At 39.5% G+C, this 27,447-nt stretch overlaps 1 protein-coding gene across 4 annotated transcripts in view; it reads right to left on the reverse strand.

Moving 5' to 3' along the window:
- The window catches only part of GHR (growth hormone receptor), a 151,737-nt gene that overhangs the window by 51,300 nt on the left and 72,990 nt on the right, over positions 1-27,447 (reverse strand). For 3 of the 4 annotated variants that reach the window (XM_042028420.1, XM_042028423.1, XM_042028419.1), the window contains exons 2-3: positions 26,160-26,244; positions 13,064-13,143 (exon numbers count right to left, since the gene is read on the reverse strand). In XM_042028420.1, coding sequence (XP_041884354.1) covers positions 13,064-13,133 — 70 coding nt within the window. In that variant the 5' untranslated portion in view covers positions 13,134-13,143; positions 26,160-26,244. The remainder of the gene's footprint in view (positions 1-13,063; positions 13,144-26,159; positions 26,245-27,447) is intronic. The other variant, XM_042028421.1, reaches the window with a different exon arrangement.

A 27,447-nucleotide genomic window follows, 5' to 3' on the forward strand; every position in this document is an offset into this window, starting at 1 on the left:
GTCACTTCCAGCTTCTCCAAACTTCAGCCATCTAAGGTGGGATTCTCCAAATCAAGTGCACATCTCACAGGGCAAGTATTTTAGAAAACTTCACACAGGACAATATGGCCTGAGTACAAGAAAATGGGAAAATGGGTTTATAATTCAAAACACAATACTTTCATGTTTGAAAAGCTCCAGTATTTGCACTTTTATGTTTGCGTCATATTTTATTCTGTGGGGAGAAGGGCTGCAGGGTCACACTGGCAACAATTAAAGAAAAAAGTGAAAATTTCTTAGGACTGGTTGTGCCTTTCTGTTGGCTCTGAGCACACCAATGAACTGAAGGAACATCAAGGGGTACTCTGGGCATGTCAGTAATGGAGCAGCCCCATAAGACACAGTGTTCCAGGTTCAGCTGATGCTTCCAGAATCTTTAACATGAAAGGCAACCTTTCATAATTCAACTTGACCATGCTACACCAGGGAAGAAACATACACACGCACTAATGTGCGTATGCTGACACACAGATGGAACAGTATGTCTGAACACAAGCTCCATTCAGATATAAGAGTGTGGGTGGCCATTGCGGAGTTTCCCATGGCAACCATTAGTTATGGGCCCACATTAGCACAAGTCCTTGCCTGTTGGAAGAAAAGCATAGTTTCTGCAAGTATGCAGATTTATGCAGAAAACAAATATGCACTGGAGGACACTTCAGTGTTTTCTCTGCTTGTGGGTGGTGTCCCTTACCTCCTGACAAGCACACAGTCACCTTTCCCTGCCTTGGCAGAGGAGGCAGCCTGCCAGCTTCATGAGTACTGGAAGAGGAGATACTATTTTCTATCATTTTGCTCTGCAGTTAATGCAATGCTGTTGACAGAGGATGTTGCACAACCTCAGCAATTTCATTCACCAAAACATCTCATAAACTCAAAGAGATTAAGAAGTTTATCCTTAAAGCACATTCTCACTTTTAAGCTAGGGAGCCAGGACACAGATATTAATCAATTTTCCAAGGACATGGACGAATTTCTATGACACAGCCAGATGCTGAAAGCTTGTTTCAGACCAGTATAGTTATTACAGAACTATTGCTTTTTGGAAACACAGGGATTTTGCCTTCTTTAGGACAAGTAAATGGCTTTGGAAGCTCACCCGTTCCTGCCAACATGCCTCAGCCTTATCTGGAGAGCTCAGATTATTGCTACCTCTTTGCCTTTCTGCTGAGACCAACAACAGGTATGTCTGCCAGTTGTTCATTCAGGCAAATGTTTCCCTCCAGGAATGCAAAAAAATGAAAATGGTAATTTCACACCAATCATGTGGGAATCACCTATGAATAATAAAAAAACTCAACTAACCCCCATCTCATTTATGTCTTAGCACTGAAATAAACAGTTGGGAACTCAGGACAGCCTGAACCTCCTAGAGACATACCTACCCTGTAGCCATCTCAAATATGGAATAACTTGTATTGCTTATTTAATATCTAAGACTTGCCCTGATTAAAAGGAAGTAAGTTTCATTTTTATGCATTTCTGTAAAAAATCATGTCTTTCTAACATGCTGCATTTAAATGCTATGGTGCATTAACAACTAGGAAATGCTGTAAGACTTCCTGACATATACAAGTCACAGCAGCTTTACCTCCAGTAATGATATGATGGATTCAGGGCTTTTCTAAAAGTAATTTGTTAGAAGACTATAGCAGCTTTTCATAAACTACAGCTGAATGCATGATGGGATTCCCACAGCAATTAGAACAACATACAGAGACCACTTCTCTTTATACCAAGGAGTCCTACCAATGCAAACCATACGGTATTTTTACCAGTCCCCACCTGTGTTCCTAAAGAGGGTTAAGATCCACATACTAAGGCTAATATTCCGTTTTCTTTAGGGATAACTATGACTTTGGGAAAAACAATGCTGTTTCTAGAAAGCCAGTGCTTATATAGAGGTATCTTGGGATTACTGGAACTGTTAATTGTATTTCACACATCTTTGCAAGTTGCTGAGATGTGAAGTCCATGAAGTGAGAAGCACTGACATGGTCATAAGTCATGTGTTTTGAGAAATTTCCAGGGGGTATAAAGAAATTAAATAGCAAGGCTTTAACTGTTGACACTTCTCTAAAACAGAACAAAACACAGCCTTAAGAAAAAAACGCTCTTTTGGATTTAAAAAACTGGAAAAAATATTTACATTGAATTCTCATGGTAACATGCTTTCATAACTGAAAAACAACATTTAACAATAATTTATAATCAAGTCTTCTGTTATAATGCTGGACAACACAGACCAAACGCTAACTCTGATAGATATTATCCTTTCAGTCCTTCCTGTAACTAATACTGCTACTTAGGACTATTAGCTAGAAAAACTGGTGTAGTAGAATAGCAGCACTGCTGCACTGAGGGGATAAGATAACATGTCAGATTGGGAGCTCTGCAAGGAGAATATAGTTATTTTGAGATGGTCAGGACTTCTGGAAAGAAACCCTCACCTCCTGCAGAACACCAACTGGAAGCAGTCACTCACTTATCTCAAGAAAACATTCACAAGCTTGTACCACATGCAAACGTGCCAGATTCTGTAACGCACGTTCATCATGGTAAAAAACCAAATATTTCTTGACTCAGGGAGGAAAAAAAGGACAAACCAGAGAAAAATCTACTTTGAACTATGAACAGTGTTCATAGTCTTGGAAAACTACATAATATCAGCTGCATGTTTTGGGCCACCACATGAAATTCTGACAGCTTTGTCTCTGTTACCTCTCTTAACATGATGTTTCTGTCAGGAGGGTTTTTGCAATATTATTGCAAGTATTTTTGTAGACAAGGATTTAACTCTACTTAACTGGCTTGGCCAGGAATAGGAGGTTAAACCGAGTCAGCTGTGACAGCTGGATAGCCTGAAGAGCTCCCAGTGCATCCTTTCAAGAACAAAATCTTGCCCTCTACATCTGTAAAGTATGGCATCATCCAGCCAGGACTTTAATTGAGTTCTGAAGGTCCCTAGGTGCGTTGAAAGGCATGTGACAAGAGCACAAGGAGATACCTTGGGTTTTTCTGATAAACTTCTACAGCTTCCTGTTGTGCAATTGCTATGGAATCAGAAAGGAAAGATAATAAATTATTGATCTCACATCCATTTCACTACTTGTGGAGTTGCCTTAGATGCTTCTCTTTTAACTGCAAAGTGGCTTAATAGATCTTCACAGCATGAAGGCTGAGCTCTGCAGCCAGGTGGAGATATCCTTGGGTAACAGGGCAATTTTACACAGGACAGTTACAGTCAAAGCTAACTCAACAAGTTAGCAAGACCAAACATCCTCTAGAAATCCACTGAAGAATACACTGGAGAATGAAACAGCTCACTAGAAAATAAATTATGTTGTTTTTATATACACAAGCCAGCATTTCTGACATTTTTCACCAGTGTTTTATACCCCGCTTTTAATAAACCACTCATATTTCCTTTGCCCTGTGAAATAAATGGGCTTAATTAAGTGGTGGAGAATAATCAGACCAGTGACTTACACTTCTCGACACCTCACTGGGATGAATCCCAAATATCACATAGATTGTGACAGAAAATACTTATGTGTTATACTCTACCCTCAACTATTTCTGGTGCCGGAGCCCTCTAAAAGAGACACCAAGAACTTGAAAAGGCATTTATTTTCCTTGCCAAACCATGAACCACTAATAATTTCCATTCCTTTAATAATTACTTTTAACTTCCAGAAAAACACTTCACTGCAAGCAAAGATCAACAGGGGATATATACAAGGATTAAAACAGATGGTTTGGATTAAAACCTATACAACAGTAACTATAGTTGACATCAGCATTTTTACTGAAGTAATTACATTGGCTATTAACTACTTGATCACTAACAGCAGATAATAAATAGACCATGTTAACATTTATAGTTATTTCCTACATTTCCTTCCTTAACACTTGCAGTTTTCCTGTTAAACTATCATATTATTCTTTGTTTGGTGTTTCAGCAATGAGGAGACCAGACACAAATTCAAAGGGCATAATGACATTCTTTTGCTTGTACACGTTTTTTGTTGATGGCTTAATATTTATTAAATACTATCTGTTTTTCCTGTTATACAGTAAGCATAGGTAGCAAACACAAAGTGCTTTTAAAAACAACACAATGCACATGGTGTTTGCCTGCCAGGCACATAATTGGTCTTGTTATTTTGTCTTTACAAAGTGAAAAACAGAGGAGGGTTCTAGCAGATAGGGATTCAAGGTTAAATTCTTGATCCAAGTCAGTTTTCAAATTTGCTTCTGAAGTTTCTGTCAGTTTTTAAGCCAGGACTACACATTTCTAGGGGAGTAATAAATAAACAAAATCCCAGACCAAATACAAAATAAACATACTTCCTTTCAGCATGTTTCTCTGAATATGCTCAGGGTACAGTTTGGGATAGCTGACAGAAGACACACTTCTTGGTCTGGGTGAATCTCTGGCATTTCCCCGGGCAGCCCCCACTCCACCATTCCAGCAGTGCTGTGCCGAGTGTTTGCGCACACGGCTGCGGGGCTCCAGCAGCCCCCACTCACACCCTTCCCTGTCACTCCCTTGGTGCCCTGCAGAACTGCACTGCTTTCCATCCCGTCCTGCCACACACCTCTCCCAGCAGAACAGATCTTGATTTAATTCCTCCATGTGCAATCTGTAGACAAGAGACACCCTTGGATGTGGGAGCTCATTTGCTCCTCTTTTCCCCTTTTGATTAATTTTTTAAATCTATACAAGCCCTTCTATTTTATCCCTGGCATTTTTTAAAAGACCCTTTCCTTACAGTGCTTTATCAAAGGCTCTCACAAAACCCACAAAGCAGGGAGTGAACAACTGTCTCTCTCCCTGACCAGCTTAATGAGAATGAAACACAGGACTGCATTGGCAATATGCATGGCTCTTTAGATAGTCCACCAACTTTATTAGCCTACATTATGGCTATTCAACACCCCTTTGCAGCAAATGACTTAGTAAAAGACATTTAATTATCTGTTAAAAAAAAACCCCTGTACTTCTACAAAAAGAAAATCTTCACTGCATTATGCAGGAAGAATTCTAAGTCCCTAGCAGCATGACAATCTGTTAGATATTCTGAAGAAAACTGACCATTGCTGTTACTACTTGATTCCAGAGCATGCTTCTACAAAGGGCAAGAATAGCAAGCAAAGTAGAGAAACCTTTATCTTAAGTAGCAGGACTTTTTCCAGCTTTAGAAGCTAGAGAGTCCTACTGGTAGTTTGCAGCTCTGCCTCTCACCTACTGCATCATTCTTGCATAGTTCATTCCAGGCACCTCTCCAGTAGTACAGAAGGGGAAGAGATTATGCCAAGTACTTTTATTCTCCAAGGGGAACCTTGCCAGAAACTTGTTGTGGAGGGTCACACCAGGGCCAAGCTCCCCAACCGTATCTCATTCCCATTCCCCTTTCCATCCTCAGAAGTTGTTAATCACCTGGGTACCAGTTCAGTGTGGAGTGTAACAAGGAAGACTGGGGCAGTTGCCAGGGTTGGGAACAGGAAACTGGGGGAGTCTCTGGAGCCCAAGTGACCAAAAATTCTTCAAGGCTGGAATTAAGTACCCTTCAGATGGTGGCTCCAGTTCCAAAACTACCAAACTGTGCTCACAGTTCTGCTGCAATGCTGAGAATCATCTGGTTCTGCTGCAGGTGGTGGCCAGTGCAAAGCTTTAAAAGTCACTCTGTGTGACTCAAGAATGGCATCTTGTGAACTCCTGCTCTAGAATGTTTCTTGTTCACTTCTGATCCCTTGGAACAGCTGAGGAAAACACCCAGTTGTGCCAAAATATTGCTGAGGTACACACAATACTCCCTCATTTATACTGGTAGAAACCAGGTCTGTTCAATTACAGCTCTCCAAATTCCAGTCACACTTTTGCTCAGTTTCCAGTACAATCCCCACTGTCACTTCTGAAGAACACAGCATAGAAAGGGAATGTGCAACATTGCAAACAGTCTACTGGTTCTATAAATCTCTTCTCTTTTAAATCAGGCAGTGCAAGTTACTACACAATAACTGCATCACTGTTTAAATTAATGAAAAAGTCACCCCTTCTCTGAGCATTCCATTATATGCTATGAATATGCAGCAAATAGAGGTTCTTTTTCCTGTTAGAGTTGGACGGTATTGAAAGAAATTCGCTCTATGTGTACTTTACTGTATGGAATGATTCATTACAACTCATGTAATCTGCTTTTGTAATATAGAAATGTTTATTTGCTAGAGCTACTTTTCCTTCCCCTGGTGCAGAGTTAGTTTATTAACTGCATTGATTTGACTAGTGCAGTACACACTGTTTCACTAATTCACATTAAATACACAACTACATTTAAAATACAAAGTGGAGTTAAAGACTGTAATTAGGAATTTTCTCACTTGTTAGTTTCTTAGATAGTGGTAACAAACTGCTGTGTATGATTTTGCATAATTTCTATCATCCAATCTTCCTCCATAAATACACAGGCTTCACTGCATGTGTGGGCAAAAGTTCATATTTCAAACTGGCCTCACTCCTCTGAAAGCAAGCCACAAGTGGCCACCATCTGGAGCAGTTCTGGTTCACAGGAGGACCAGTGTGTGTTGGTGGCTAGGCTGCAGTCTGTAAGTCTGCCTGGGAGAGCAAAGATCTGCTGGGATCACAAGCTTTCCTACTGGGAGGGAGAAAGACTGACCTCTCCTTCTGACAACACCAGGCACTAACCACTGATGAGTTGCTAATTCTCACAAGTTGCCTCAAAACACAGCAATCAGAGGACTGCAAATTGGCAAGTCTGTATTTAACAAAGAACATATGATGGCAACAAAAGAGCAATGAAGGAAATACACACAATAGCAGGAATATTAAGGATGACAGAGATAACTGGATGGGGAAACTTTGGCATGTACATTATTTTACAGGGTGTCTGACTGAAGCTGATTGTCCATGAAGTGTTTTTGGCAGGCTTGCAGGTGAAGGTATTCAAAGGCTTGAAAATCTCCAGTAGATGTTGGAGTCACAGATGTGGTTTGGAGGACAAGACAAAGGAGACTAGTTTCTGCACCCCAGGTTAGCATTTAAATCATTGGATCTACTCAGATACAAGCCTAAACACAGACATTTAGGGGCACAAATACCTTAAAATGTATTTATTTTTTGAGTTTTCTTATAAAATATAGCCCTGTCTGCAATTTATTTTCAGCATGTGTTTTCCACGTTTAGAAATCCCAAATAATTTTCTGTTAAAGACAGACAGGCAAAGTCAAATCCTTTCTTCTCCATGAGATACTGTCACACAGGCCCAGACAAATGGTTTATCTAAAATATACACTACTTGGTAGGAAGCAAGAGCAGTAAAAGCAACTCAGAAGTGCACTTCCTTGGCCTTCCCTCGGATTTTTCTGCTAGTCATCAAAGCCATCCTTAATCCCAATGGAAAGTGATGATGGAAATACTATTTTTCTCTCTGCCAAAATGAATCTTCTCTTCAGCTGAAATGGTTTAGCCAGATCACAGTGGTATAACTTACGCTTCCCTGTGCCAAGCTTTCTGATTCTGGCTCTTGGAATGTGTCTGTAGCAATTTCTTCTGCATAATGGAACACATTTCTAGCTCAGAAATACTTAAACTTCAGGAAATAAGGCAACTATTCTAAAGGCTTTGTTTTGAGGTGGAAGTTTTAAACCTGCCTTCTCAACAGTTTTGCCCCCATCCACGTACACCAGGATGCACCACATTGATCAGGGTTTTCAGCTTCTCAGATTTTACTGCCAGCTCTGCTTGGACTCATGTTCCATATCTAGCTGCATATAATTGAGAAAACAGGCAAAACGGAGAAAGGCCATAGCAAAGATGAACCTACTAGAAGAACTGAGAAGAGAAAATGACCACCATGAATGAATGATTACCAACTTTATTATGTCACTACTGTTTACCAAGAGAAGGCAAGAATGTTTGCAGCTTAAGCTAAGGAAGAGTCTGTCCTTTTGCTCCTTCCTAACAAGATTAGGATTGTAATATACACAAATATGTCTAGTCTTCATGATTATCAAAGAAGTTATTAAAAATAAAAAAAATACCTGAGAAATGGTTTGTCACTGTACTGACTGCATCTATAAAATTTGAGTTCACCTAAATCACAAAACATGTTTATAGACAAGACCATTTTTCTGAATAGTTCAGGCCAAGCGAGGAAGTCCCTGGTACCTCCCGACTCCATGAACTGATGGATGAATTTCCCTTTCCTAGAAGAGAATATGCTGCCATTCAAAGGCCCCTTTCTGCTTATTCTAATTCTAATAATTCCTTCACATGGCACAAAAGTCTTTAGACAACGTGTCTGCTACTAAACTCCATGGAGATGGCAGGACTCAACTGCTTTCTCTCAATCCAGTGAGAAGACCCCTCACCTTGGGAGCAGCAGAAAACCTACAGTGGGTGGCTGAGCAGCTATGACACTACCCAGAAGAAAGCACACAGAATTATGCACATTGAAACAAGGCAGCTGCAAGGAAGAGGCCCAGTTCAAAATGAAGACACCTAAATTTAGCTCTCTTTATGCCACATAGGGCAAAATGCAGTTGCCTAAACATGTGTAGCTATCTCGGACTGCCCGGGATACTCTGCCTGCCTTCCAGCTTCTGCTTTAAAGGCATAGGTGTGCTATCTACAACTTTTATGGAGATTTTTTGAGTACCTAGAGGATATCCCTGTGATGAATATTATTCTTAGGTGTCCAAGCTCCCAGTAGTCATTAGAGAGTTAGTCAAAATAGGCCCTGGAACAAAGAGTAGCCAATAGAGTTGATTTAATTGCCTGAAAAGAGATGGTCAAATACATATTGAATACTGGCCTTAAGGTTTTCACAGAGCTCTTTAAGCTTCTGACCATTCCAGAAAGATGCAGATGTCCTGCAGGTGCTCTGGTATCACCAGGAGCCCTGCACAGAAGTCTTGGCTACTCAGGCATGTCTTTAATGACACTGAAGCCCTATGCACGCGTTATGGATTCAGACTCCAGCTCTGCAAGTGGAGCACTGATACCCAGTGCACAGATATAGTAGGTTGGTTTATCATGAATATGTAGTGCACACAAAGCATCAAAGTACAACAATAGACACCAGTAAAACAAAAGGACATCCTGATGGAAATAAAAATTTGATTGGATTTGTTTTAGAAAGGAAAATAACTTATTCTATTTCTTACATAAAAGTTATGCAAATAGAATATTTGAGCATAGCAGATTCATCAAATAATTTTAAAAGTTGTAATGGAAAAAGGTAAATACATTTTTCAAATCTGATTAGATAAAATGAACAATAATTTAAAGCTTGTAGCTCTTAAAATTGTCATTGTACAAAACCAGTTCACACAAAATTATTTTTCTTGTGCTATCATTAAATATGAATGCCTCTCTAAACCTGTTTCAGAGGATGAATTAACATAACTCTAATAGTCTGGAATGAACTTTGATCTATCATAAAATCTATCTATAAATATCTATCATATCCCACTTTTTTTCACTGGGAAGAAATTAATTTTGGAACTTCTTGAGCTTATGTATTGTTTTATTAACTGGGACTAATTCCCAGTTTATTCCTCTATGTCCTTATGTGAGCTACACTCATCAGTTGTAGAGAAGGAACAAGCAAACAACATTACAACTTTCATTTTGCTTCCTGAACATATTTCAGTCTGTGTCTGGAGCAAATCCCTTCAACTGCTTCTGATGTCAGCAGGTATAGTAACCAAAATACCTCGGTGAATTCTGGATATGTATTTGAAACATCACAGTTACATTAATGTAAAATCTCAAACACAAACTGTGTATTCGTACACAAATACAAGCTTTTTTTTTTTTTTCCCCTGAACTACAATTAATACTGCACAGATGTAGGAGATCTGCTTATGAGGCAACACTCTTTCTTGTTTATGTACCTATTTAACTAAATTAAACTGACATGTCAAAATCACACAATTCCCCATCTTCAAAGCAATCTAAATTCCCAGAAGCCTAATTCCACCGACAAAAATGTCTTAATCAGCTGTGAAAATGGCCCTGTGCTTTCTAATCCTGAAGGCACAAAATCCATTTACCTATGGTAATTATGCACCTATTAGAAATTACCTTCCTGTTGTTGTGGCCTTTACTTTCTTTCTACCCCTGCCTCTGTTCTGCCCTTGTCATTGTACATCAGGCAGCTACAGGCATGGACAGCACATGGGTCAGCAACCCTGATAAAGGGCTGAAAGTCCCAGACCTGCTCAGCCCTGAATTACAGTCAAAGACCTGGGGCAGTGGACATGCTTGATCACTTTGAACATCACCCTCTCAGAGACAGTGGGCACCGCTGTCACTTCATGCTAGCCGCAGTCTCAGTTTAGGGAACTGGAAAGCCAGTCTCTTTGCAAGAGGAGAGCATGAAAAACAAGCTAAACCAATAGAAAGCCTCCAGCAGAACTGGCTACCAGCCTGGAGACAGCAAAGAGGTGACTAAATGCCCAGTGTCTGGTCTCAGCTGTTGTGCAGTTGCCTGGCCAACTGCTGGCCTCCCACCCTTGATCCCACCAGAAGGAAATATATATGGGGTTTCACTCTGTCAAGGCTGGATCTGGCTTCATGGCACTAAGCCAGCCCCAAGCGCCCTCTTGTAAGGCTGATCTTAAGCTTTGTTTACTTTCAAGACACAAAAGCATCCCATGTACAAGTCTGTATTACACTGGTTCAGTACTGGGCTTTGGTACAAGACTACCCAGCATATGTAATTTTTATTTCTTCTGCTGCCAGAAGAAATAGAACTACTGACGTGAATTTTTTAGGGAACCATGACACCATAGATCCAATCCCCAGGCAATATATCAGATATGGTACAAGTACAGAGCACATTTAATTAAGTTTATACGGAGGTGTCAGCAAGACTGTGCTGGGCAGAGCACTTTAAGATTGTCAGGATTCATCACCCGAGTGGGGCTGGATACTCGTGAGAACTTTTGCAGATGTGAGCACACTCACACGGAAGAAAAAAAGAACAAAACATGTAATAAACAGGTCTTGTCTAATACTCCATCCTAAATCACAAAAGAACAGCAAATGGATGTTCTTTTATGCTGTTATCTCAAATACCCATGTTCAATTTATGCTTCCTTCTCTGACATTCTCAACTGAGCATGTGCCCAACTCAGAATTAATGCGTTAAAGCATTAGAAGCAATCTAGTCATTAGCAATCACTAAACAAAGTGATTCCATTCACATACACAATCTTTAATAGTACAACAAATCAGGACATAAATATTTAGTACTGTGTCTTGTATTTAAACACAGAAACAACCAAAATATTCTTAATTTTTTGTTCTGAAGGTAATCTAATGGAAGTTACTGTTTCATCAGTATAGACAAAGTCACACAAAGATGATGCTGTGGTCAAGTTTTATTTGTAACGCAGACTATTACTGCAGTTAGGACATCTGGACCACAGCTCATCTGCCAAGGATCATATAATCCTCATGTGCTGTTAAAACTCAAGAGAAAAATCAGTTGGTCCAGTAGACTGCCCTGGGGATTATTTTTGAGTTGAATGAGTCTACTGTAAAATGCAGACATGGCAGGGGAAAGGATCAAGTCAGGACACATTAATTTTTGTTCTACTGACCATTCTGTAGTGGCAATGAAGAGAAGCTGGTACATCTATATATTTCATAAATGTTAAAGTCTTATAGATTCTTTTCCTGGTAACACAGAGGACAAGCATTTGAGACACACACATAGAAGTAAGTAAACAGAAACTTGTGTTTTCTCCATCCAAACCTGTTTGCTAATAAACAGAATCAACTTTATAGAAGAATTGTCTGAGAACCGATCACCTGAGTTTTAATTTTTTCTTATTTCACCTTAATGTCTCCATTAACATCAAAGTCACATCCCATATGCCTCTCCAGTGCTTCAGCATATACAAGATACCTAGAAATTCAAAGTATGCAACTCCAAGAAAATACAGAACTGCATCAGTACAAAGAACTATGGTTATACCTTTAAAATGTAGGCCAGTTGTGACTACAGGCAACTATGTCATAACCTTTTAATTTGCACTCAGTAACACAAAAGAATGGAGCTAAAGAAAAAAACTGAGAGATGTCAGAAATTTACATTGACAGTTGTATCACTTTATTTAGAGTTTGCTATGGAAGCTGTTTTCATTCCACTTTTAATAAAATTTCTAGACAAACTGCCCCTTCTGACTTGTTCTGCTAATACAGATTTTGGTTAGGAAGTCAGGAGGGGCACCTGTTTACAGAGCTGCAGCTGCTCTGTAACTTTGGGAGAAGCAGTGACACGTCTGCATAAAATTACTTATTATGGAAAACTGTTTCTGCTGTCTGTTCTGAAGACCAGAACAGCACAGAGCTGACCAGCTTGAGCTGCACTTCTTTACATAATTAGATCATAGCAAGCATAAGCAGATAATCTGACACAATATGCAAGTCCCATTGGAGTTCACGGGTTTTGTTAAATGACTTTAAGACCAGTCCCAGCTGGCTGGTCGAGGGTACACATTCTTTTGAAATCCCATAGTCCCTACTCAAGAATTACCAAATTTATTTCTTATGAATCTTGTTCATATTGGCCTGAGATTTAAAGCATACAGTCTTTATATGTTTCCTCTGTATGTTCAAATAGTCCTATTCTTAACATATGACTATACTAAAAGACTTGTTTGAGAAAAAAACACTAGTTCATATAAAAAATGAACCTCATACAATTCTTTCATAACTTCAATACCCACTCAAAGAAAATCCAGATTTATCCATCTTGCTTACACATCAAAAACTGTCTGCGAAATTCACTTTCATTTGGCAACATGTCCCAATCTCATCCACTATGTCTACAAAAAGATTAACCGATGCATTTTTCACATTACATACATGGGTTACTGCAATCAAGAAAGTTGCATGAAAAATTCAATATAAAAATAGTGTTTATATAAATCTACATATATATACACACACACAGAGAAAGGCATGGAAAGGTATCATAAAACTTACCATCACTTGCAGAAAGTGAGTCATTTGCACAGATCAGTGCCAAAGTAAACAGCAGATGCCGAAGATCCATACTTCTGACTCTGTCGTGACAAAAGACAGTAAGAGAGTTTCTTTATAAGCAAATACTACTAATATGATATGACATTTAAGATATCATCTAGTTTTATTGAATTTCTGATTGGATTTAAACCAGAAGTATATTTAGTTTACAGTTCATTGCCTCATAAAGTAATACATCATCTTGCAGTCTAGAACACATAGTAAATACCGTATTTACAAGAGAGCTGGCTTATGTGTCTTTAGTTCATTAAATAGAGGGTGGAAAAATCATGTATTGTCAATTGATAGACTGCATCCACAAATGACTTTACAACCTCCAAGAATGCAAACCTTTACAATCCTAGCAAACCAACAAGCCTTTACAATTTCCCCAAAAAAAGCACACTCCTCATTTTCCTTAATTCACTTGAGCCTCATTTTCACTTAGTTTACTCCACACATCATACAACCCCATTGCACAACCCTGTTTTGAGACACTACTTTGCTCCTGCCATTATCACCAGCATCTGGTAACAACAGTGAAGGGCAACAGCTGCTCTGTGCTGGACCTGCAGACTGTGCAGAGTTCTGCACAAAAGTGTACCTTGCAAAAAACCCAGAACCTCATGAGGTGTCCATACAGAAGTATGGGGAAAGCATCCATACCACAGATTATGACCTGACCATTTATAGCCACAGAGATTACCAGAGACCTTCAAAACTAAAGCTACAACACACATGCTAAAATGAGCATGGATGGCTGGACAAGTCAGGCAGCAGTGTTTTGTTCTGTGGCACCAAACTACCACGATACACCGACACCCCACTCAGAGAAGCAGAGAGAGAAAATAAGAGCTCGACCTTCATATTTGACTGTAAATTGATTTGACAGACCTTGATTCTACACTGGACTGTTCTCAATTAGAGATTTTCTTTAGGTGACAGCAGATTAAATCACAAACATTAAATCCAAACAAACAAGCCCACTAGCAAGTAACAATTTCTAAGTGGGTGTTATCAAGTAACAAACAATTCATGCTATCAAATCTGGGTGTCAGAAACTAGTCAGTTTCTTAGTGCAGTTACCAAAGTTTGAATTAGGTTAAAAACCATAAGACACAAGAATGCAGAGTGTGTAAAGCTATAGTAATGCCAAATTTAAAAGGTAATACTCTCAATTTTCTTACACTAAGAGAACAGAATGAATCACACTAGAGAAAAAAGCCAAAACTATTTCCAACTCCAGATTTCTCATCCATGCTATACAGTACAAAACTTGAAAATTAGAAGGTATTTTCTCACATCCTCATTAACGCAACTGCTCAATAATTCTCAGGTTAAAGGCTCAGTATAAAAGGCATTTAGTCAAACTGCTCTGGACTGGCAGAACCTCAGTCAGACCTGCAAAGGCAAGCCAGGAAATGCTCCCCACTGCACACACATCAGGACAAGGATGCCCAGCAGCACCACCCAGACAAGCTTGGGCCAGCCTGAGTGGGCATGGGGCTGCTACACAAGGAGAAGAGCTGTAGGAGCTCTGTGGACTAGCCAGGCATCAGCAGGCCTTTTCTCTGGCCAAGCAGACATGGGTCACTCCAAACAGGACTCCCCTGTTCTCAGTGAACTGGGAGTAAAGAAGGGGTACAGAAGTGCTTTACTGAGGACTTGGGCAGTGTGGGAGTGAGACAGCTTGGGGAGCAGGACCAGGAGAAGTGATAACAACAACTGTTGGAATGTACCGACCTGGGACAAAGTTAATAAAGCAAATGACAGGCCAACTCTCAGAAGAGAAGATATACTGCCACAGTACAAGGTTCATCCAAGATCAGCCATATTTTCAGGTAGCTCAATTGGTCCCCCTGCTTCATCTGTACTCTTGTTTAAAGAATTCTTATTATCTCTTATTAATAAATCTTCTACAAAAATGTGCCCCTGTGTTTGTCAATTCCTCTCTTACACTATTTCTACCCCATCAGTCTCTTCTCCCCTTCAGCTCTTCCACTTTCTCCCTAAGTGGAGATTTTCTCTTTCACAGGCCTGAGCACAATGTCACATTATTTACAACTCTCCTGTTCTCTTCCGGAACAGTACCCTGGCATCCCATGCCCATCCCATCCCCTATTCACACTTTCCTGTTCTCCCCCATCCACGAGCCCATCTTCCAACCACTCTTTTCCAAGCCTTTCTACTACTTCCTGCCTAGTAACAGACACAAGAGAAGGCCAAACCCTCACAGGAATACTCCCATGAGAACAAATGTGATCAGAATCCATCATTCAGGGCACACAGTTTCATTTTTCATAACCACACCGAACAACTCTGGTGGGACCAGGGTTGGCGCCCACATGCAGCTGTCACAGCATGGCTATCCTCTCCATCCCTGCACACCTGACTGGTGGCCATCTCAGCATCCTTCCAAAAAAGAGTGGTTTGACAGCTGAAGCACTAACCCAGGAGCCTGGAAACATCACAGAGGTCAACAAACACTGCACTTCAGTAAGGTCATGTTATTGCAGATGAAAACAATCCCCTTCCAGTACTGCTGTTCCTCTTGCACTGGCAGACTTGTTTACATAGCTGCAACACAGTGAACTCCGTCAGGAAATTGTTCCAGTTAAAATGAATCCATAAATATTCATTGTAATGAACCTGTTTGCAGACAGGTTTTTTAGGACTCCACAAAGACACAGCCCAGGAGCAGAGCCAGGGCAGAGCATGGGAGTGAGCAGTCAGGGTGGAGGGGAAGCCACAGCCACAGCCACCCTCCAGCAGCAGCTATTACTTGTTTAAGAGTAATTATACAATTATTGGGAAATTCCCTGCTCAGCCACAGACCTTGACTAAAACAACCAGCTCTCTGAAACAGGTCATAGGATTAATTCGCATTCCTAAACCTCAGAGGTGATCAGAATTGCTCCTTCATCCCTTGCCCTTTTGCCAGTAAAACGCTGTATAGAAACAAATGATGCTTCTTCAGCGGACTCTCACAAATGCCAGAATCTCAGTGAGACAAAACAACACTGCCTCTGCTCTGCCTGAAACCACATAGGGTATCCCACTGAGTTATCCATTCAGACAAGTTGTGTCTGTGAAAAACATCCAGTTGGTATACTCTGAACATACCCAATATGGACAGGACTGTGCTCAAAAACAGTAACTGCTCTCATACGGATGCATCATGCTCCACCCTCTGTCCAACAGCCTCTGTAAAGGACAAGTTGTGCTATGTCCTTGGAGCTGCAACCCAGAGCCCTTGGGACAGGGCTTGTACTCAAGTCCTCACCCAAGCAAATGGAGCTCTGCATGGGGTGTGAAGCACCAGGGACGTGACCTCTGCATCAAGCACAAACACCAAAAGCTTGGCTGGGCTGCAGTAATGAGGGTCACTACTAGCAGGATTTGAGATTAAGAGAGAGCTACACTGCCACAGCTCCACTCTCATGGGAGAAGATCTGGTGGAAAGCAGGAGCTGCCCCATTATGAAACCACTTTTTGTGGTACAGAATAAAAATTCTGAGAGAAGGGTCCTCTGAAGTGCCACCTGCATCACCGTCAGACAACTACTGCCTTGCAGAAAGTTCTCAAAAATCTGTTCCGTAAATGGCCCTTCCTCTAAGACACTCTTGTGAGCTTGCTGTCAACAAGAACAGTATTGTCCAGAGGCTTCACTGTTAGCATAGCAAGAGACAGCTTCTCTCTAGACATTAGGACAAACCTGACCTCTTACAATCCAATTGTATTTACCTCCCAACATCTACCCTATGTGCCTATGAAAGATAAATGGCACTAATAAAGTCCCTCTTATTCAACAGAAAAAAAACCCTCAAGTGTCTGTAACACACACTGTTCTAAAGAATAATATTCTATGTCTTACCCAACTCCAGCAGCTTGCAAGAATGAACAGAGTTAAAATCAGGGAAAAAAAATTACAGCAGCTGACTGTCCTCAAGCCAGCTGAAACTTGACCACAGAAACATTTGGCTAGAGGTCAGCTCAGGCTAATTACATCAGTACAGGAACGGAGCCAGGAGTTATAAAAAGGATAAAAAAAAAAAATCTTGGCCCTTTTCTATAGCAATGTTGGAGTAAGGTCAATCACAAGTGAATTTAAACACAACATCTTTCCAGTGGGATGTGAATAGAGTCAGCATAAACAGGAGAAACTGGGCTAAGAAGCTCCCTGAGAAAAGAAACAGTTTAATCACGGCACACTGAGTTTTTTTGCATCTGCTCTGGTCAGGTAAAATTGTTAACACTCAGAGTAAACCAGAAGGGGTATTGCTTATAAACAAAACTTGTTTGAAGTGAGATCTTGACCTTTAGATAGTTTCTGAACCTGAAAGAACCAGAAGGAAGGAGAAGAACAAGGACATTGAACTGCACCTATCACGGCATTTCTGCTTTTGCCACCACCATTAACTCAATATACTCCAAATATGAGAGTTTTTCCCCAGTAACCTCCTCGAGTTTATAATTTCTTGTCACAGCATCATCTCTGCAACTCGTACAGAACCAAAGGTAACCCCTCTGCTGCAAACCAAACCACAAAATTACTGAGTGAAGGATTAATCTGAAGAGTTTTCCATACACTGCTGTTTCATCATTCCATTAGATCATAAAAAGGCAAGAGCACAAGAGTGTGCCATGCACGTGAACATACACCAGCAGATCCACCACCAAATAAGAACAAGTACTGAGAAAGGAATGTAGCTCCAGGCTTTCCAGGTCTGTCCTGAATCTTTATTGCAACTACCAAATATATATGCATGTACTTGTGAAGAATTTTTCTGGGTGAAAGGCCTTTATTTTTCACAGTGTGGACATTTCTTACAAGTTATTTCAGGGCAGGACCAATGACACCAAGAGGTAATCTTTCTGTGCTTGCCAAAAAACATCCACACCACTTTGGCTGATCATGCACAGCTGAAATCACTTTGCCTGCGTACCCTCCTTCCCCTGAGTGCCAACAGGATGGAGTCATTCTGCAACTGAAATTAGTTATAGCCCTTCCAATCAACACAGTCTAAAACTGCAATGGACTTAAAGCCTTCTTCCCTTTCTTGCTGATACTACAGCTTGATTAAGTCATCAGCAGCCCTTGGACAAGTGCCTGTTTTTATAGAGCCCTTGTCAGGGCTATATATTCAGCCACAGTAAGAAACAGAAATAACAAATTGTCTCAGCTGGTATGAGTAACACACCATTCACCTATTGTGTGCCGTTATCCTGGACATAGAAAGAACAAGGAATGATACCACAGAAGCAGAAGTTACGTACTCCAAATTAAAAAAACAACCAAACAAAAACCTCATGAGGGGCACATTTCAATTAAAAAAAAAAAAAAAGAAGTCAAAACCTTAACAACAAAAGAAGCACCAGATAAAGTTGCATTTACTATGCACATTTTTATGCAAATTTGAGGACCATAAAAAAGTACTCTATAAATACTAATTAAACCTATGGAATAGAGGCAATTTTATATATTAATTAGGTCTTTATATAAGTTAAATAATTTATAGTAATTTCAAGTGTTAACATGTTAAAATTGCAACTGGAAGCTATTGAATTAATTGCTCACTTTGAGTTTAAAAAAAAATTTTTTCCCTACATTCACTTTTAATTTTGGAATAGAGAGTATATGAAATTTTAATATCAACACCCAGTTTATTTCTCTCTCTATTGTAATAGACACCTTTAGTGCTTTTAGTTGATTTGTTTTTCCTACGGATTGATATGTCAGCTAATGACTCTGATTTAAACTTGTAACAGGCCAAATGATTATCAGTTCTTGGATGTGGTTAAGGAGCCCTTCAGTGAATCCATACTTTGGCCATTACTCTGGGCTTGTACTAAAGCTGTTTAGAGTAATTCTCAAAAAACTTGGCTAAGATGTCTAAGGATGGCTGTGGCACATGATGTATCAATTCTTTATTTACAATAAAATATGTTATACCTTGACTGCAGTAACCAAATGGACTAGGTACATAGAGGGTGGATCTCATCTCTAAGATTAGTAGATCTCTCCATCAGAAAACAATTCCTAAAAGAGGACTGCAGTTATAGCCTTAAATTTCTGCCTACCACACAGAAAAATTTGAACTTGGAATAAACTTAGTTGCTCTGTTTGCCTTTCAGCCCGCAAAACAGTGAAATAGATGTATTTCAGGTAAAAGAAATTGCAAACATTTAGCTGCATAACATGCAGATGTGAATTGCTGAGCAGATACTCAGCTTTACATATAATTGTATCATTAAGGAAGATTCAGACCTGTTTATGAGAATGGTAATTTTTTCAGGCTAGAAACACTTTCTCAACTCTAGTAGTAATTCTTCCAAGGCATCTCCTTTTTTAAAAATTATTTTTAGTTATTATTAGCATTTAGATAGCAGTCGTCCCATCTTTGCTTTGTTATTTGTACAATGAATCACAAAGAAAAGTTGGAGAATTTCTTTATTTAAGCAAATGTATATTCCAGTTTGTTTGAAGAAATATAATGCATCCATTTAATGTCCAATATCACGTCAAGAAAACAAAGAGAAATATCTATGTCTATATCTAGAACCAACACCCTAGTAATCTGTACTAAAAAAAAGTGGTTTTGCTCAAAAACATTTCACTGAGATAATTATTCTCACTCTACATAAAGAGATTAAATGATATTTCCAGTGCTGTGAAAAAAACTTTGTGCAAGTGTGAAAAAACCCCAAACCACAAACTCTTCAGTGTCTTGCCAGCAGCATTGAAGTTCAAATCCAATCAGGACTACAGCAGTGTGGACCCAAGCCAGCAAAGCAGTATAATACATCTCATTTCAAGGAGGCAAGATTATATATTTAACATGAGAACATGGCTAAGTAATTCTCCTAGCACTGGAAGAGAGCTTAGCACCTCAAAGAAATTAGGAAAAAATTATGAAGCACAGGAATCACGGTGCAAAGCAACCTGTGTGACACCACTGGGAGTTAGACTGGAACAGGAGGGAAAACAAACAGGAATAATTTCATGCTTGATAATAAATAACCATCTTACATGTGCTGCTGGATCTTCACTATACAGCAGTCTTCAGCTGGCACATTCTCTGCAAGCCTTCTCTTGTGTGCCAGTATCTGCAAATCACTTGAACTAAAAAACATACTACCTGGTACCTGGGCAAATATAGTCAGTTAGGTTTCAGCACATATCCTAAGTAAATCCTCATCTGATCTCTTGGAGCTTTTCTGTAACGTGAAAACCCTGCTCCCTCTGATTTCCTTAAACTGCTCTTTGAAGTCTGCAAGGCAGGTTTGGGTTTAAGGTGATTGGAAGAAATTGAGGATGCTTTGTTCAAAAACGCTTGGCTATAACCTAATTCTGTTTCACTGGAGATCAGGAGTTTCGTCATTTTGAAACAGTTAGGTAATAGCCAGTCTTTTTTGCCCAAAGAGCAATTTCAGGAAATCAGAGGGAGCAGACTTTTAATTTTAAATAATATTTATGTTTAAAAAATTTCTTCTAGGAAAAAACATCTTCAAGAAGTTGTAAAATTTAAGTTCAAGACCTGGTATTTACCCTAGACTAATGAAATTACTTAACAGTTCATTACCATGGGACAAATTAATTATATGGTTTAATTGCATGCTAAATTATTCATGTGCTCCTAATCAGATTAAAGACTACATAACAGAGCCTGTATGGCATTTAGGAAGTCATTAACTTAAATAGCACAGTAAGTGAAAGCTAGTAAATGACAGACAAAGCTTTTCTGGATGTCCACTCAGGACTCCAAGCACTCACATATTTACTCTCATTTGGTCTACAGGAAAAGAATAATCATCTTGACAGAAGGTTTAAGAGCAATCAGTGCATTTTAATTTAGTGAGGTTTTTTATGTCCTGCAGCTCACATAGGTTTAAGATACGATGTATATTCTTTTAATTTGAATCTGTAATATGCAGACTGAAGCAACTTTGAATTTCAGTTAAACAGGTGCAGAGTCAGAATATGAGCACACCTATTCAATGCAACTGTTTTTCACAATAACTGCAAAGCAAAATTATCTGTTTAAGAAATTCTGTGTCAATGAGAAGCAGCGTGATTCCATGTGTCCTCTCTAAGATCATACCAGCATTGTTCCCTCCCCTATTTACTGCTGATTTGGTGCTTTAAGTTCACACAAATCTGAATATATAAATGGTGGGGACCTACCAAAAAGTAGCTTACTGCATGCAACAGCTGCTTAAACTATTTCATCTAGACATACCGAGAGATTTTGAGCTAGATCCTTAATTGTGAAAATCAGCACAAAGTTGAAAGAAATAATGAATGAAACCAGCAAGTGGAGAAGATCACTTGGTATTTTTAAATGCAGCACTGCCAAAACAAGTTTTCATGAGGTAAGAAAGAACTTGTGAAGAAAATCTGATCTCTGTTCAAACCTTCATAAAAATCTTAAAAAATCTGTTAAGTTCTGCCTCCACTTGCAATGGTAAGACCTGGAACATAAAATACCCAACTTTTAAGTTTAAGGTATATTTTGATGAAGCATCTCACATACAGCAAAAGACTATGCCCACACTTACCAAAGCGGCTTAGAAACATATGAGCATTTTTAGATACCATCCAAACAGGATCTCTAAAACCTTTATACTGAAACAATCCCTTCTGATACACATTTTTATGATGCAGCTGTTAATGACATCTTTTAAGCCAAGAGCTGTAGGTGGAATGCTACTAATTTTTAATCAAAGATTTTTCCAAGGCTAGAGTGTCTAGTATTTCCAGATATAGGGGGACTAATTAGCTGATTTTGATGACAGAATTTACTGAAAGCCAGTCTAATGTACAAACTGTGTACACTGCTTGATTTTTCACGGGCTTCAAGTAACTTCTTCCAATTCACATTTTATAATATACCATGGCATTATTTTAGCCATTTCAATTACCACAGGTCCTGAAAGGCTTTTTCCCAAAGAAGCAGCAGAGGTTGGGTTTGGTTTGTGTTCACACGCTTGCACACACTTAACACACACATGCACACAGGCATATTGGTGTTTTGATGAAACCTGAAGGTGTACCTTCACCAAGAACTCAGAGCATTATTTATATCCTCTGTGTACATATATATAGATATATATTTATATCCTGAATATTGATATATGAGAGGGGGATATTCCATCCTGTGAGGCAAATGACCATGGGTTAGAAGACAAAAGACCTGATGAGCAAGAAGTATGGGAAACCTCATAGAAAGTCTTTTTTCCTCCACTGGAGAGGTCAAAGGGTATGTGACATGAGATCCAGAACAACTTTGAAATGATTATTAAGGAAGTGGAGACAAGTTTGGATTGCCCAGTGAGTGATGAAGCCAGCCTGCCTTTCAAGGGGAATAATGCAAACAGACATGCCTGGTAATCTCTGGAGTTGATGACCTACTGAACAGTTACTAGTTTAGAGAGTTTACCTCCTAGTAAATCTGAGTGGGCACCTGCAGCTGTCACAGCACTACAGTGACACCATCGTCTGCAATGGAAATAAAGAGAAATGCCAGATTGTAGTTAGAAATTCACACTGGAAACTGACAGAGCTGTGTCCCTCTAAAAAACTTTACCAATGAAGAAACTAAGAAGTGTCTGTAAAATAAGCCACAGAAACAACCAGATTAATTTTGAAGGTAATTTGACAGATATGTTTCTAAAGAGGTATTTTAATGATGTCCGATAATATTTTCCATCAGCAAATCCTGAAGCAGTCTGCAGCAGGAGTCAGTGGCATTATCCATCTAACAGACAGGGAAAGGGACACACTGGGAAGAGGAACAGCTTGCCTGCATTTACACTGCAGCCTAGCAGCAGAGTAAAGCATGGACTGCAACCCCCTCCAATGTCTTACCTATCTCAGAATATTACAGTCTTGTGGGTATATTGCCAGCCATCCCAGCAACACAAAATAAAGCTGTAGTGGATTTAAAAAATCCCAAAACCAAACCCAAACCAATAAATTGACAGGTTTTGCACTAAGACAGAAAGAATTGCAATTATGATAAAGAGAAGCTCACCTGAAACACTCAAGCAACTAGAACCTTCTTAATAAATGTACAGCTCTTTCACAAACAATGGGAATGAAATGTGGCCTTCAGCTCTGGTAACACCAATGCAGTGGATTTAAGCCACTAAAAATACATAGCAATCATAGCACATATACCACTTCTCAAACGTCAGAGACAAAAGCATAGTTCAGCATTGCAACCTTTGATTTTAGACATCACACATAAAACACATGAACTTTAGACTGATCAGCTCAAAATGGGATGCTCTGCAACCAACAGGTGCTACAAGCAACAGAGCTGCCCAGCGCAAAGCTGGCTGGCTGGCCAATGGACAGCACATCTGCCTCCACTGGTTTTACGACTTCCTTCTCTGCAGGAACTGCACCACAATACCAACTCATTAAAAAAGTGAAACTTTGGAGCACATTCAACTGCTCATTAAAACAGAGTAGTGCATTCACATTTTTCCATTGCTGTTATTGTTATTTTATACAGGACCATGAGGAAATAGATATTTACAGATAAAATTCACAAGGTAGCTGCCCTGAGAAGCAGCTAAGAGCCTGGGCCTTCACACACATCCACAACTCTAAGTATTTCTCAGACACAAACCCACTCTGTGCAATCCATTCACAATAATAAATCCCATACCAAGCTAGATCTCAGACATACAGTTCAAAAAAGGGAGTGGACTAAAGGGCAGGACGTTGGAGGGAGGTTTTTAAAGCCCTGCCGGGGGCTTTTCTCATCTAGCACAACATCCAACTCCTCTGAAGTCTGACCAGCAGCCTTGCCTCAGTACCCATTTTTATACTGAAGCAGGGAGCAAGGCTGCTTGCACAGATGCCTGTCAGCAAAAGTCTTAGGAACTGGCTCTCTCCCTTTAATCAGGGCACCAGTGACCACCCTCACATCACTCAGCCCTGGGCTCTGAATGGCAGTCTCACCCACATGGCCATGTGGAAAGAATCAGCGTGGAAAGGAAAAAATGACTGTTCCTTTTTGTAGTTCTGATAGCAAATGAATTTAGTATCACAGGAAGCTGTATTTCTGGAGAGGTCAAAGGCTTCCATCTTAAGAAAAACTTTACTATATATAAAAAATTTTATCTTTTTTTTTTAGGAAGTCATTAGCAATAATACCATCTGCACCTGAAATATATGACTCTTACCAATCACACCAATCTTGTGAAAGCAGCCATGTTCACGTAAGTGTGATGAGACTGACTGCTCTTAGGGTCACTACAAATTGTACAGCAATATTCAGTAAATCACTTCCTCACAGCGTATATTTCCCCCAACATTATTAAAACTGTGGAATATCACAGCAGGTGGAGTTTTGAATTGCCCTGATGCATAAATCAGTCCAGATTTTTAGGTCACTTATTCCATACAACTTTTTGTTCAGTAATCACACTTGATAGCAGATGACTAGATTCATACACTTAAAAGAAAAAAAAATGGTTACACTTAATTGCAAAAGGTTTAAATTCTCCCCTGGTAACACCATGTCAACATCACATCAAATATGACACGGCACTGTGCAAATGACAGCATTTCCTAAGGACTGGGATCTTTTGCTCCCTTCTGAAAGTTCATAATTATCAGCCTTCATTTACAAACATGAAACTAAAACACAGAAAGGTTACAGAAGGTGACAGAACCTGAGTCTGTGGTGGAGCTCAGAACCAGGGCCAGACCCTGTGTCCAAGCTGTGTCCTCCCAGTGCTAGGCTGCTTGCAGAGGAATCTGGAATGGGAAGTTTATCTATGGATCAAATGGCTCCCTGGACACAGAAAACCAGGAAAACAGCACAGAAAGAGTTTTCTGTATGGCTGTTTTGACATGTTTCAGCTATAAAATCAAAGAAGTCATTCATAAACTGTTTTTCAGGTGTGCTGAACTCTGCATGAAAAGGTATGGTAACCACAACAAAGAAGGCTTTGGTTATGGAGGTCACTAATGACTAATTTATGCATACTTTACAAGCATTTTTACAAGTAACTTTTCACTATTCTGACCTTTTAATTTTCTTGGTGAAATTGGTATAGACAACTCTCCCAAGGAGAGACCCATGGTGCAATGAATGAACCTAGAGTTCTACCATCTGACTTCAGAAACAGTAAGAACACAGACACAGGATAGATAACAAATTTTACCTACTGTTATTGTAACCAAAGCATGAAGTATCTAGAATTTCTCTTCTATTTAATGACAGTACAACTGTCTACACTTAGACAGGAATAGCCAGTTCAAGTCTCATAAAACTGCTACAGTACACAGATAGCAGCTGTAAAGTCTCATGCAGCAATTTAACACCAGATAACAGCTTTTCAGCTTCACACCATGGGCAATCACAGGTCTGAATCCCTTATACAACAGTGTATTTCTGTGATGTTTTGATTCAAATTTATGCCACTGTACTCTGATTAGGCTTTCAGTAATACATTCTGGATATGAATTAGAACCAATATGTACATTCAAACTCAATGACACTTGTGTCATTTAAACCATTATTTGTTATCTACAATGTTCTGATAGGCATTTTCACATTCTCCCTCACTTATAAAATACAGATTTTTTTTTCTTTATTTTTTTCAATAGAGTGCATTTAAAGAGTCAGGCAATTAATATCCTAAATAACACACTAAGTAGGAAATGGCTCATTAAAACGCAGTATAATAATTTTTCTCTGACAAGGAAAAATGGCTTTTAACCACTTTTAAGGGTCACCAAGCCCTCTGTCTCAAATGCTGGTTACTAGAGATTGACAGAAGGGCGTGAAGTCATCAATTTAATCAGGACTGAATCTGACAGCCTTAATTCACATTTCTCTATTGTTTTGGGTATTAAAATATGACAATTAAATCCCAACCACAATTTTGTATAATGCCTATTATAATTACCACCTCCTTCAGGAATGAATCCTAGGATCTGTTATCTGTAGGGCACTACGGGGTTCTATTGATCAATCTGCTTAGCCAACATTGGTAATAAAGTCAGTTGCAGGTAAGACAAAAGTTATCACCCTACCTCAAATGTCAGCAGGGGATGGACTATGTGTCACGCCTCCCTCAGCTCAACTGCAAATCATGACCTTCTCCAGCCATCCCAGCACCTGCATGAAAACAGGAGAGACAGACAAGAGATGAGTTCTGGAACAGCGAAGGTCACCTACAGTGGGAGGGCAACATGACAAAATCCAAATGTGCGTCCTGGTCCTGCTGTCCCTCAGGGAAGGCCACCAGCGGGGCAGTCTGCTTGGCTGCCCTGAGCGCAGCACCTGGGCTTCTCACTCAAACTGCAGCAGCGGCCTTGTCACTGAGGGCCTGCCAAGCCACAGGACCCTGTGCTAACCTTGACATTAAAATGAACACACATTTAAAAGGCAAAGAGAGGTCAGGGTGACCGATCAACTCATTCCTAATGCACACTCCTGGTGAAAATCAGCTGCCCTGGAAGAAATCTCTGGACCATCAAGAGGATGAGTAGTAGCTCACTACCACTATGCCTACTACTACTTCTTTAGACATTATATTACAGTGCAGTAACTTATAAACTAGTAAGATTAAGAAAATAACATTTCCTTTTTCTCTAAAAGCACAGTGTCTAAGTCTCAGAAAGATGGCACGCTGATAAAAAAAGGTAGTATATTATGTTCTGAATTCCTAAGCACATTATTGCTGCCGTGATAGTTGGCACAGCAGCATGCAAACCATTTCTGAACTAGTAGCATTTCTATGTTAAATAAAAAGAACATAAATTCAACATAGAAAGTTACCTCTTCCCAAGGATGCAAGTCAGCTTTTAAAAGCATTTTAAAAAGTCAGACATGGTGTTTACATTACTTGAATAATTCAAAATAATCTGGTTTCTAGTGGGTGGGACTACAAAAAGAAGACCAGATTTCACAGTATCAGGCTCTTTAAATAACCAGGGGAAAAAAAACCAGCCTGCCAGACCCCACAAATAACATCTAAAGAACTACTGTGTGCATGCAAACTGAATGCCTAGGGGCAAACTGCCCTAGCCTGAACAAGAAAAAAAGTAACATTTTAAAAAAGAGTTTTCCTTTACTGAGTTACCACCAGCTGAAGAAAGAGCAGCAAGAATTTTTTTGTACCCCCAGAATTTTCTTCCTGTTATGTGTATTATTTTAATGTAGAGATAGATCACTAAATAATAAATAATGGAAAGTAAAATATGATTGTGAGTGAAAGTTTCATCATTACTTCTCTGCAATCTTTCTACAATGCAATGTGTAAAAGGCTATCACCTCTGTATTTATAATAAAAAATTCCCAAAACAATACACCCCCCAA

The sequence above is a fragment of the Corvus kubaryi genome, unplaced genomic scaffold, assembly GCF_017639235.1.
Source record: "Corvus kubaryi isolate FWS band 111438036 unplaced genomic scaffold, C.kubaryi_AGA036_p1.0 37308, whole genome shotgun sequence".
NCBI classification, from domain to species: domain Eukaryota; kingdom Metazoa; phylum Chordata; class Aves; order Passeriformes; family Corvidae; genus Corvus; species Corvus kubaryi.